Source organism: Schistocerca piceifrons, chromosome 4, assembly GCF_021461385.2.
Source record: "Schistocerca piceifrons isolate TAMUIC-IGC-003096 chromosome 4, iqSchPice1.1, whole genome shotgun sequence".
Lineage (NCBI taxonomy): Eukaryota > Metazoa > Arthropoda > Insecta > Orthoptera > Acrididae > Schistocerca > Schistocerca piceifrons.
Window position 1 is genome coordinate 352,404,400 of NC_060141.1, and position 14,277 is coordinate 352,418,676.

At 39.9% G+C, this 14,277-nt stretch overlaps 1 protein-coding gene across 3 annotated transcripts in view; it reads right to left on the reverse strand.

Annotated features, from left to right (window-relative positions):
- Positions 1-622: 622 nt before the first annotated feature.
- LOC124794725 (tyrosine-protein phosphatase non-receptor type 23) overlaps positions 623-14,277 on the reverse strand; it is a 162,754-nt gene continuing 149,099 nt past the window's right edge. Inside the window, exons 18-19 of one of the 3 annotated variants that reach the window (XM_047258319.1) lie at positions 6,603-6,749; positions 623-1,506 (exon numbers count right to left, since the gene is read on the reverse strand). In XM_047258319.1, coding sequence (XP_047114275.1) covers positions 1,157-1,506; positions 6,603-6,749 — 497 coding nt within the window. In that variant the 3' untranslated portion in view covers positions 623-1,156. The remainder of the gene's footprint in view (positions 1,507-6,602; positions 6,750-14,277) is intronic. The other 2 variants (XM_047258321.1, XM_047258320.1) reach the window with 2 other exon arrangements.

Below are 14,277 nucleotides of genomic sequence, written 5' to 3' on the forward strand. Positions count from 1 at the left end.
TCGGCCAAAGCCAAAAAAAACACACACACACACACACACACACACACATTCTTTCACATAAGCAAGCACACCTCCATCTCAAACCGAAATGCATTCCGGTTTGAACTGCTGCAGATTTGAGGAAGGCTTTGGCTGAAACTAAATGTGTAACAGTCTCTTCAATCTGCCTGTCGTCAACTCAATGTGTTGTGTTTATGGTGAGTAGATTGCTATGGGCAGTTAAGAGTCACTGAGCTTTACAGGAACTCATGACAACAATGCCCAACAACTGCAACAGTACACCCTGGTTTTTAAATATGCACTCACAATATTTTTAAAATTCAACCCATTGTGCACTCAGGAAATGTTGAAATTCCAACTTGAGAGTTAACACTCTTTGAGATCTTCTGATTGTTTTAGCATTTACGTGATTTGCAGTTTGTATCGCCTCTGAAACAAACATTTTCTCAGAATACACCTGAAGTTCCCCCCTTGCCCACCTTGTTTATCAAAGGACTCCTCTGTACCATCTGATTTGTGATCTGATCTAACCTAGCCATTTCCAAAAAATTCTGTACTATTCTAACTAACATGCAGTGAGTTGTATCTACCAAGTAAATACACTTAATAATTAAACAAAAAATAGTAACAACATTAGATGTTTTAATTTCGTTTGTGACAGCGAAAAAATACTTTTACAGCCTTTTACAAACTCCAGCCTTAAACAACATAAAGTATTAAACCTGTGGCCCCAGCTTGTATCATTCTCCTGACAGATCAGGATGATGCTAACAATATTTTTGCAAAGATACCACGATACGTTGTTAGGATAAGGAATAACTCTACAATTTAAAGGAAGAGACAGCTTTCTTTCCTTTTTACCTTTTTTTTGGGGGGAAAAATAGTCCATGCCGTAAGTGACTGTTCTCTCTTTCCATGCAAAGTCACTGAGGAAGTACAAATACTAGTGAAACAATAAAATCAGAATAGCGTATTTATAAACTATCACATTAAAATAATTTCTACAGCCTGCCTAGATAAAGATAAATCATAGTTAGTTCCAAAAACCATGATTTGTACCTAAAATATTGCCTACATACTAAAACTGACTAGATAAATACAAAATATAAACATTATCAGGCTTTGTAACAGCTTTTAAAGCCGTGGAACTATTGTTTTACTGTCGTTTTAGAGGCCACAGTGGATCTATCTTGCTCAGTGGATCATCTGACATATCTTTCCCAATGTCCAATTCTGTTACATCTTTTGATTTCACTTTAAAATTTTCACGTGAATACCTCCTGCGCATCTTTGTCCCAGAAGCATCTGGCTTTAAGTTGAATCGAGCAGGATCAATCAAGAAGAACGATGTTGTTGAAGGAGACGGTGGAGAGACCAAGGGGGAGGTGCGACCAGAAGAATTGCAAGAATTATCAATGCTACTGCCAGCACTGCTAAGAGGAACTTTTCTTTCAGCAACATATGGATTCTCATTCTGTTCAGTTTCCTGTTGTTGTTTTGCTGCATCTGAAACACAATACAAAATTTGAGTAGATCAAAATATGAACTATGCAGTTCAACTCTACAGACATATGAGAAACAAGCAAATCTCCTGTTATCTAAGTTGCATTTACTTTCTGCTTAGAACCAAGAACGCTTACTACAGGATATTATCCACATTATGCAACAAGTACATGAAATCAGCAGCCAATCGGCTTATATAATGTATCTGCATAGAAATTTGATCAGTCCGTTCATACAGGGCTGCTTGTCAACCATACAACCTCTCACCCTAATTTATTTTTCCTGACAGCAGAAACCATCAACCACATTTCCTGCAACTCACACAATTCATAGAAAGATTTAACAAAAACCTTCAAAACTGAAAATTGCTACAGCATGAAGAAAGGTGACCATGTATTCTTGCAAAGAAAACAAAGCACCCTGAAGAGAATGCATTACAGTCATTGGGCTGTGAAGCCATCCGTTTTGTTAGAAGAAATAAAACTAATGAACAGACCTTGCTGCCAATGAAAATGAGCAAATGCACCTAACCAATAAAATATTTATCATTTGTTTTTCAAAAGCATGAACATGATAGTGGAAGGAAAAAAAGAAATGCACTGGAAGATGGAGCATTCCAATTCAATTTTCACGAAAATATTTGGTAGTTGTATTAATTTTTTACTGAAATTAATGATTGGCTCTGTTAATCCCCAAAACCATATAAACTGGGCCTTATATAGTTAGGGTTTTACAGTATTAACAGTTTTCAACACCCAGCAGAACATGGGTCTTTTCCCTCCCAAAATAGTGCAAACATTTGTGAAATGTTTAAATTGACAGCACCACTGTTTTCATCCTTCATTCTTCAGGAGGCAACCTTTTTAAAAATATGTTTAACATTGCATCCTGTAATTTCAGGGAAATAAAGATCTATAGAAAATTCAAGATGGAGCGCAATACACACAAGGCGTGCCTGAAAGTAAGTACCGTTTGGAAAAAAAAAACCCTCATATAATCATTTTTATCACACGAACATTTGTTTTTATAAGAAAGAGAATTTCTTAAACTATCTTTCTATGTAGTTGTCACCATTGCTGTGACATTTGCCACAGCAGGACGCCAACTTTTCTATGTCCTCTTCATAGAAAGGTGCCATTAGTGAAGACCACCACTGCTGAATGCTGTTTCTTGCATCATTACTGCTGCCAGAGTAGCTTCCTCCTAGATCACGCTTCAAATTGAAGATCAAATGTTAGTCAGAAGGTGCGATATCAGGGCTGCACGGAGGGTGATTGAACTGCTCCCAACCGAATTGCTGAATAAGGTTTTGAGTGACAACATGCGCATTGTGATCAAGCAAAACAATGTCTTATTTGAGCATTCCACACAATTTATTCTGAATTTTACAGTGAAGTTTTCTAAGTGTTTCACAGTATCATACCACATTGCCACATTGACAGTTTCACCTCTGGGAAGGAACCTAATATCTGTAATCAGAAAATGATGCAAAAAAATAAATAAATAAATAAATAAAATAAAAAAAAGAAAGGTGTTCAGCAGTGGCTGCCTTCACTGGCAACATCCTTCTACAAAGAGAGCATAGAAAACCTGGTTTCTGCTATGACAAATGTCTGAACAATGGTGGCAACTATGTAGAGTTTAAGAAATTCTCTCTCTCATAAAAATAAATTTTCATTTCAAAAATGTTTTTATGACTTTTTTTTCCAAACTGATGTTTACTTTCCGGCACACCTCATAAATGGCATATCACAACTTACCAAATTGCCTTTTTTGCTGCTCAGCATCTCTTTTATTTGACAAGCAGTGATCCATCTTCATTTGTATAATGTAACTCAAGGAAAAGTACTTACGACCAAAACTAGCAACTTGTCCTGGTTTTGCATGGGCAGCACTAAGTATCTACACCTGAAAATTTGTTTGGCATAGTGTGATAAATTATATACACAAATCTTCCTAGTGAATTAGTCTGAGTATCATAGTAAACAATATCGAAATCCCTACAGTAGTTCCTGCAAATGTTTCAAAACATGACACCTACGGTACCTACTCATGGGTTCTACTGCAATAAAGAAAAGTATCTGCATTCATTAAAATAGTTGTTTTTAAAATTGCACAGAATGTTCAAAAGAAACAAAGATGAACACATCACAAGCAGTTGCCTCTACAGTACCAATTTCACTTTCAAATATTTGCATACGTTTCACAATTATTCTGACACAGAAACTTTCATCATATCCTCAGAAGTTTGAAAAAATCATTTCTTACTTAATAACAAGAGCATCCACAGAACCACATCATCAGTTCCAAGATACAATTATGCAAAGAGACAAGGAGCTCTGAAAGTAAAATAAAAATCTCTGTCCAAAATATAATTTTTGTTTACCACCACAGAAGGCTACAGTAGATCAAAATAAATTACATAAAAGGGGCAGATGGACTTAACACTTCTGAACCTGGAGGTGTTCTGTGGTTGGCAATGTTAACACATCTTTTTCTCACCCTCATATTCCTCCTTTATCCCGAAAGCTTCAGATTGACTTGCTTTTTTATGTCACACAGTTGGCTGTGAAAGATAACTACTCACCTCGGCATTATACCCTAGGTGAAAATTACAATATAATTAATTTAATTCTATACTAGAATGAATTCTAGCAGAATGTGACAAAAACCTCAAGTGGCAAAGAATATTCCTGTTATAATATTCTTGAAAGATTATCTGATCATATTGAGCTAGCAGTAAACAGGGTGAAGCAGCTAAGTCATAACACCCCTTGTATCTCCCCAACCTTAATAGATACAAAGATGCCATTTGGACAGTGAATGGCAGGGACAGTGGCTACTTGAATACATCACATTTCATGTTTGTGCTATTTTTTATTACAGAGATATGAGGCCATCTTTGGTTTTCTTAAATGGAACCTTATGTTAAATTTTAGCATAACATGATGGGCTTAAAAAGATGGTTTCAAATATGTGTATATCATAATATTTATGCGAATAGTTTTTGGGACACCGATATGTTCCCATATTGTATTCGTCCTTCGAAGCGGCGCTGTCCAATGTGACCTTTCCTGTTGACCACTGAGGAACTTAATGGGGAAGGCATTGTTTTCCTGCTTCTCGCTAATGCCGCAAGGTGACACACGAGGTAGCTGGGGAGAAGGGTATAAATGTGCTGCTGGGGTAATGAGACATAGCATTTCCGTCGCAGTTTCTTGGAGCAGACATGTACACCAACGAAGAAAAGTTAGATATGCTTCTATTGTATGGTGAAAGCAGAAGAAATGCTGTTAGAGCAATAAAGTGACGTGGAGAGCTGTATTCTGATCCCGAGCGTCCAATGTTTTTTCAGTGGGTGCTTTTTACTGATGAAGCGACTTTCACCAACCATGGTAATTTGAATTTGCGTAATATGCATTAATGGTCAATAGAGAACCCTCACTGACTTCGACAGGTACAGCATCAGCAACCGTGGAGTGTTAAGGTGTCGTCTGGCATCATCGGAAATGTCATTGTGGGGCCGTGCGTCATTCCAGGTATACTAAATGGCAATAACTACGCACAGTTCCTGTGAAACATTCTGCTCATTTTGCTGGAAGAGGTACCATAACTACGGGTCAGTGCATGTGGTTCTAACATGATAACTGTCCTGCTCAATCTTCCCGTGTGGCTACAGAGCTTTTAAATTAAAAGTTCCCAGATTGTTGGATAGGACGACATGCTGAAGTGAAGTGGCCACCCCAGTCTCCTGACCCCTCTTGATTTTTTTCTGTGGCGAGCAATCAAACATAAAGTGTACACTCAAATACCGACTACGCCAGACGATATGAAGCAATGTATCACCGAAGCGTGTGCTGATATCTCACGTGACACCTTCGCAGCTGTTCACAAATCCTTCGAACAGCGACTACAAATGTGCATTGCAGCAGAGGGGAAGCAGTTTGAGCACATGCTTCAGTAAAGTTTTGTATCATGTACAGTATGTATTTTGCATCTTTATGTGTATTTGATTTGTATTGTGATCAATAGTAAATATTTTCAAATAAAAAACAAACACATACGAAATAATTGTGACCAATAAGGGCCTCCTCATTTATATTTGTATTTCTGTTACTTAAAATGTATTAACACCTTGTAGTATTTTAATACTGTATGTTGTCTACTATTTTGGTATCACAGTTTTCAAATAACTGATAATATTTAGGCGACATCACAATTAATTTTTGCGCAAAATATCGCAGTATATATTACTATTGTCGGGTAAATGGGCGTGTTTGTGTAAGGATGGATTCGCGATGCTTACAATGTACTCTACAGAACAGGAAAGGCTGCATCGGACAACGCCGCTTCAAAGGATGAACACGATACGAGAACATATCTGTGCCTCAAAAACTATTTGCCTAAATGTTATGATATTTGAAACCATCGTTTTAAGCCCATCATGTTATGTTAAAATTTAACATAGGGTTCCATTAAAAAAAACCAAAGATGCCTCATATCTCTGTAATAAAAAATAGCACAAACATGAAATGTGATGTATTTAAGTAGCCCCTGTTCCTGCCATTCTCTGTCCAAACGGCATCTTTGTATCTATTACAGTTGGGGAGATACAAGGGGTGTTATGACTTAGCTGCCTCACCCTATATAAACAATGAATGCATGTGACAAAAAAGAGCAAATGTGTGCAGATACCTGCTCACACACTTCCATGAGCACTTAATTGTCCATGTGCATGCTAAAACAGATGAAGAAAACACACACACACACACACACACACACACACACACACACACACACACACACACACACACAGAGAGAGAGAGAGAGAGAGAGAGAGAGAGAGAGAGAGAGAGAGTGTTCTTAAGTTACTGATCTACCACACACTAATGTTATTTCATAGTCTCTACTTTAAAAAAATGCATTATATAATTGCAATCATGCTCTCTTTAAGTCACGTTATCGCCTGTGCATTTCGGTTTCCTCCCATTCAGTGAAATGTAAAGCATGATCGTATCTAATGATGTACTCTAAATGACTGCAGCTAAGCAAGCAAGGAAAGTTAGCAGGGGCTAAAGCAGGTACAGAGTAGAAGCTACCTAACCCCATTTTCTCGAGTCCTGATTGTAGCTGGCTAAGAGCAGTGGGTGGCCCGAGCAGGAAGTCTTCCGAAGGATGTCGTGTATGGCACTTTCCCCCTCGGCTGCGCTTGTCCTCAAATGTTGAACAACTTGTCAGGATTCCCCCTGAGAGCAATATGTAAAGCTAAGTTATGAATAAAGCATGATAATCACTACTGTGTATACAGGAAATACTGTTACTGGAATATAAAAGACTAATGAAATTTGCTACATTTTGCAGTCTTGGCCATCTTTTAATGTCCAAACCACATAAAAAAGGCAAGTTGCAAAAAGTAATTAAATGCCCCAGATGAGAGTAGCATTACAAAAGTTTGCACTTGGGTAATGGAAATATTATTTTCCATTACTTCATAGGTAAGCTGTTGCAAACTTACAACATTTAATTATTTTTTGCGGAAAGCCTCTAATGCAAACCATCTTAGCTACTGCCACTAAAACAATGGTTGTTTTACACATTTTTAAGGGAATAGGCTAAAATTATGAAACACTAAAAGAAAACTCAGATCACAATCATCATTTGCCAAACCACCTCCCAATATGTCCAGGTATATTTCCAACTAGAACTCACATATGGTGCTGCATTTTATAACTGAGAACCAAAGCATATACCTGTTCAGCAGACTCAGTTACATGTACATGTGGGTAAACACACACTGTTTCCCAGTTCCATTAGGACTGCTTGTGTGAAATTCCAAACTGCACTATCATCTTGTGGCATGTTGTGGTGTTATGATCTTTGAAGTTTCAACAACAGCAATGTAAAAGATCAAAGCACTAGCATTGCTGTGGCAGGGGTCCCCGCCAAAAACATAACAGTATGAGTCTGACACTCATCGGAAAATGGTGGTGGAGCAATGAGGCAACATCAAGTTGTGTGTAAAGTTTTCAATTTCCAACACCAAATAAAACAACTTTGTTTATTTGTTAAACAAATACTCATGATAAAATGTCAGGATATTTCTTGAAAAAGACTACGTCAATTACATTTGACTGCCTGAGGCAGTAATTACACATTATCCGACAGCCCCCTCATTAGTTAATAGTTAGCACCCATAACTAATAACTTCCCAAGGTACACACCTTACATAGAACAGAAATAGCAAATACAATCTGAAAAATAAGACAGGCCATTTTATGTTACATATAATGTGTTTTATATGAGTACAATATAATTCGGAAATACGGGTAAGAGCAACTTTCATTATATACAATGCATTTTACACGAGCAATCAGTTTAAATAATGTAATTACCGGTAATTAGGTACACAACTACATGATGGCTATAAATTTTCATCAAGCAGGGAAATTATTTACAGGGTTTATTGGAAAACATCAAGGGTTTATTGGAAAACATCAATACCAGAGTAATTTTTATACTTTTATCAGGCAGCAATTGTTGATCAAGTGAAACATGTATTCTTGAAATAGCTGCACAACAATATGGAGCTTTATTCTAGTGCAATGGTTCCCAATCTGGCATTAATTAATCCCCTGAGGGATAAAACGAAATTTTCTGAGGCATAAACACAAAATGGTTCAGTTGCATTTCCGACACAAAAGACATTATTTGTTGTTTCAGTTGCCTGAGTGTGTGTGTGTGTGTGTTTAATGAAGGCCTTAATGGCCGAAAGCTTTATTTGTGGTAGTCTTTTTGTTAAGCCTATCTGCGACTCAGCATCTCCACTATATGGTGAGTAGCAATTTTCCTTTTCACAATACTGTTGCATTCCATCCTGGGTTTTCAATTGTTTGACATTATTTTTTGGAATATCATTACTATTATCACTCTTCTGTAAGGCTGTGATACTGCAAGTTACCAACATTTACATTTTTTGTTTCTAATGTTAGAATTAACACGTAAAAAAATGCACTGGAGTTTCCAGCAGGTGAAGCGAATGTATGGGCATCATCTTCACGTAGTCCACCCATTACACATATTCTGTACCATCCATTTACAGCAGTAAAATTGAGACATGTATTTCACATATGCTTAAATATCTCATGAAAATGCCTTCTCTTAGTTGCAGGTAGTTTACAATGGACCATAAATAGCTTCACCACTCACTCCGCAACAATAAGTGAACAAACTGACTGCATAACACAACAGTAACTATGTAATGGCTACTATTTTGCTGTATGGCATTTTCAAAATGAAACTGTTCAAACAAAATTCTTTTTTTATTCTCAGTTTTGATTACAAAATGGCTCTGAGCACTATGGGACTCAACATCTGAGGTCATCAGTCCCCTAGAACGTAGAACTACTTAAACCTAACTAACCTAAGGACATCACACACATCCATGCCCGAGGCAGGATTTGACCCTGTGACTGTAGCAGTCCCGCGGTTCCGGACTGAAGCGCCTAGAACCGCACGGCCACCGCGGCCGGCTTTTGATTACATATTAATGTTGAGGATGGTAAGTGAAGAGGGGTACTAATATCTGACTGCACTCAGGGGTAATGATGTGAGAAAGGTTGGGAACCGCTTTTCTAGGGGGTACTGTTGATTTTTTTAGCTGTAAATAAAGTTGTCAATATCCCTTCCCAAGGAAATTTTGTACAATCTTAAGCTGTCACAGTAAAAATATTAGTTATAATTATTGAGCAGAGAGACTCTTATTTATTTACATAATATAATATTTAAATGGTTTTCAAGAATGCACCAACGCTGCTTTTCATTGCATTCACTTTCATTTACTTGGAAACAATAACAAAATGAGAAATCAAAAGAAGAGAACAAAGTACAAAGCTTATTTCAACCACTGAACACAATTCTGACATTAACAAATGAATGGGTGAAACACAAATTAATGTATCATTATATTCCGTAATGATTATAGTGTCACAGAAGAAGCCGAGTAGCACCGTGGTGTAGTGATTATGATACTAAACTTATGCATGGAGGGACGCGAATTCCAAACTCACCTGGACTGTATAATTTTAATTTCTATATTCGGTTCGAGTACATTCTAGAAGTATCCACAAAAGTCAAGCAGCATTGTACTGGAATGTTCTGTAGCTGTATATATACTGTATGTGTTCTGACCGGAGGCAGTTCGCTCTGTGCTCTTGTATGTGCAAGTGCTGAATAAACCTTCGTTAAGTGAATTTAGTATTCATCATTCATCTAACTACACTGTCTTCTATGTGACATTATTCTGGTGGAGGCGCTGGGTATTGGAACTTGTGATAGTGCACATTATCGACGACACAGTGGCTTCCATCAGGCCATGACAGAGCCGCCGTTTACGTGGCAAGAAACCCGAGTTCGAGCCATATTCAACAGATCGGAATCTACTGGAGACAGAAGAAGAAGAAGAAGAGGGCATCACGATGACAGCAACTGTGTGTCACCACATGAGACATCCTCCCAAGTTCTGGTGACGATGGCCAAGATCAAATAAGTGGCTTAAGGTATATGAGCGTATAGCCAAATTTAACAAATGGGATGAGACCGTGTGTTTGGCTAATGTATTTTTCTACTTGGAGGGCATTGCCAAGCAATTTTATGAGAACAAAGAGAAGTTCACAAGCTGGGAAGTATTCCAGGTGGAATTGCACAAGTATTTCAGTGACACACGATGACAGAAGTGCAAGGCTGAAGATAAATTAAAGTGCAGGGCACAGCATCCAGGAGAAACTACAGCATCCTACATTCAAGACGTCTTGGAGCTGTGGAAAATAGTGAATCCTAGAATGAAGGAGGAAGATAAGGTTCCACATCTCATGATGGCCCTTGCTGAGAACATGTATCAAACCCTATTCCTGAAGGAAGTTTCGACAGCAGATGACTTCATAAAATGGTGCCAATATATCGAGACACTGCATCAAAAAAGAATTACATGCAAGAAGTTTGAACGGCTTCCAAACGTCGTGTCAATGTCTGTGGTGGAGGAAGCAACTGATTTCACATGTGTTCTTCATCAGATAGTGAGAGAGGAAGTTCAGAAGGCACTTTGATTGCACGGCAAGCAAAAAACCGAGATGCTTCAAGAGGTCATAAGGGAGGAAGTGGAACAGATAATGAACTCAATCTCTCATCCTTCATTTCCCTTTAAAATGATGAAAATGTTGAGTCCAGGCGAAGTTACATTCCTACAATGCTGCATGAGGAACCTGTTTTGGCACGAAGGAAGACTGATGTCTAGAGGACCCAGGATAACCAACCAATATGTTTCCACTGTGGATGACAGGGACATGTGGTGTGTTATTCTCAAGAAGGGCAGCGGATATTTGAGAACGCCCGCACCAGAAGACAGCAGACCAATCTTACGATGCCAAATCTGGGACGACAAAGATGAACAAGAAGATGTGGGTGTAGGACAACATAGGTCACCACAACAGCAAGCTAGTCGCTGGAGAGGACACTCCTCAACAAGCTGAGAAAGGTCTCCATCACCGTTTAGAAGCTCCAGCTGATCACCTAGCCACCACAACCTGGATAACTAAAGGGTGCAACCTTCCTTGGAGGTGAGGCCGCCGAAGAGAAAAATCCTCTGCCGTCGATCACTACAAAAATGATAGGAAACTACGTCAATATTCTCATGGATGGCCGACTAGTGCTAGCTTTTGTGGGCTCTGGAGCATCATATTCAGTCATTTTGGAGAAGTACCGCGCCAGTTGCAGAAAACCGTATTTGTTAACAGCAAAACGTAATTGCTGAAGGTGGCTAATGGGAAATATGTAAAACCTACAGGAAGATGTACCATTCGTGTGGGTATAACTGGCCATACACAGTCCTTAGAATTTATTGCCTTACAAGAGTGTAGTCATGACGTCATTCTCAGATGGTACTTTTTGAATGCTTCTCAGGAAATTATAGATTGTGGTCGCTCAAAAGATTACGCTAGACGAGATGAGATACTGTGGACAGGAAGATACTATCCGAGTGTGTGGAGACTATGTGTGCTGGATGAAGTAATCATTCCTGCAGTCAGCACTAGAAAGGTAACTGTCATGTGTCATGCCATGCATCAACCCATGGAGCTTGTAGTGGAATGTAAGAGAAGCATACCACTGAAGGATAACTTGGTCATCCCAGACTCTGTCGTCTCATTTAAGAACGGATTCGGTGAATTGTGGATAGTTAACTGTTGTCGAGAACCGCAGATCCTTCCAAGACGCATGTGCGTAACAAACGCTGAGCCGTTAATTGAAGAACAGCTGAATGCCTTGGCCAACATACTATCAATGTTCATCAATGTTGAGCAGAGCAACTGGGATGAGGTGCTACCTTTTGTGACATTTGCCTACAACACCGCCAAACAAGACACCACGGGATTTACACCCTTTTTCCTGGTGCATGGGCATGAGGCGACTACGACGATGGACACTGTGTTTCCGTTACATCCTGATGACGCCAACAACAGCAAAATTGGCCAGGTGTTGACCAGAGATGAGGAAGCTCGGCAGTTAGCTAGACTCTGCATACTGCAGGCTCAAGAAAACGATCACCGAAGGTATGACACGAGCCATCGCCCTGTTATTTACCAGCCTGGTGACCTCGTCTGGACCTTCACTCCTGTTTGGAAGATTGGTCTCTCTGACAAGCTCCTCAGGAGCTACTTTGGACCTTGTAAGGTCGTAAGACAGTTGTCTGATGTTACTTATGAAGTTGAAGATTTTGACCCTGACACAAGACGACGAAAAATCAGAGATACGGGCCACGTCCTTCGAATGAAGCCCTACAAGGGTCCTGCAACCCAGGGTAAATTCAAAGCTCCAGCGACAGGCAACAAGCGGAAAGGTGATGAAGAGTGTAGCGGCAAAAGAATTCTAAGATGATCATTGTCAAGGCGAGCATCAGTCATCAGGAGTTGGAGTATGCAGGACCGATGACTCATTCCCGGACTAGGACAACGTAACACCGAGATGCTGTTCTCTTAAAGAGGGAGCAATGTCACAGAAGAAGCTGAGTAGCAGTGTAGTGGTTATGACACTAAACTGTTGCATGGAGGGCCACGAGTTCAAAACTCACCTGAACTGTACAATTTTAATGTATATATTTGTCTATATTCGGTTTGAGTACATTCTAGAAGTATCCACAAATGTCAAGCATCACTGTACTGGAATGTGCTGTAGCTGTATAAGTACTGTATGTGTTCTGGCCGGAGGCAGTTTGCTCCGCGCTCTTGTATGTGCAAGTGCTGAATAAACCTTCATTAAGTCAAGTCAGTGTTCGTCATTCATCTAATTACACTGTCTTCTATGTGACAATAACAACAACACTTTTGTAGGTGCATTTAAACTTACACTCTGCAACTTACTGTAAGGTATATGGCTTAGACTATCTGGTATTAGCAACAGTTGTCCCCTCTACATTCCCTTCAGAGACGTTGCACTGATGAAAATGATTAACACCTAAATAATGTATAGAAAGTTCTGGTCGAGAATAATGAATTTTTTAGGAGTCCACCTAAAGGCAGAATTGCTGCATCGTCGACAGATACACACAAAAAAGGTGTGTGTGTGTGTGTGTGTGTGTGTGTGTAAGCACTCCCCCCCCCCCCTCTCCCCTGCACACACACCTGTCTCCCTACATTGGGTTCATTTGACTGCCAGCTCTTTCCTGGCCCATAGTGAGTGTACTGGGGAGAGATGGAGATGCAGTGTGGGGTGAGGTGAGGAGAGAGGCGGGAGGCAAAGAGGGTATTGGGGGGAGGGGGGGGGCACACACGCACACACGCACGTGCACACACACACACACACACACACACACACACACACACCACTCCTTTCCTATTATCCTGACCCAATACGTGTCAGCTAGTTGCGTTCTGCCATCTCATCCCCCAGTCTGTATAATTGAGTGCCCAGCTGTCTGCCACCTGCCTCCTCTATGTGCACCCCAACTAGCCCACAGACAACTTCCCCCTCTTCCACAAGCTGCTAGACGCTTCCCCCCAAAATCCTCCTTGCCTCTTGCCTCTCTCCATCCCTCGTCTCACCCCACCCCACACTGCACCCCCACCTCACTGCGGTACACACACCATGGGCCAAGAAAGAGCTGGCAGTCAGATTAGCACAATGTAGTGTGACAGGCATGTGCATGCCAGTGAGTTTGAGTTTGTGTGTGTGTGTGTGTGTGTGTGTGTGTGTGTGTGTTTTCTCCTGTAGCTTGAGAAAGAAATTATATTCCAAAAACTAGCGAAGTAAAGCTCTGTACATTTTGTGTGTTTATCTGTCAACAATGCAGCGCTTCTGCCTTTAGGTTTACACTAAATATTTTCACATACTGCCCATATATCAAGTTTCACCACTGTATGCAGTGTGTGATGTTAACATAGCAGGAATATCTGCTTTTCAAGGTCTTTTGCCATTGTCTGGTTCCAAACCCAAATGAGAAAGATGATTAAGTTATGCCAAGTGAGAAAGTTGAAGAGTTGTAGAGTTTTGGCAACAAAGTAGAAAACTGCTAATTACATGCATTGGGCAGGGGTAAATAACCTAATAATCTAAGGGAGCCAAGGTCTCCATGCAAATAGGGCCATTAGGGGCTTTGATGCTACCTCAGTTAACATTTAGTGGCATCTGTCCTCCATGTTAAAGGCAGGGATTACAGATGACAATACAGTGTGTAGCACCTGAAGGAGATCACTGGGTTGTCGTCATACAATCAAGCAGAAAAACTGA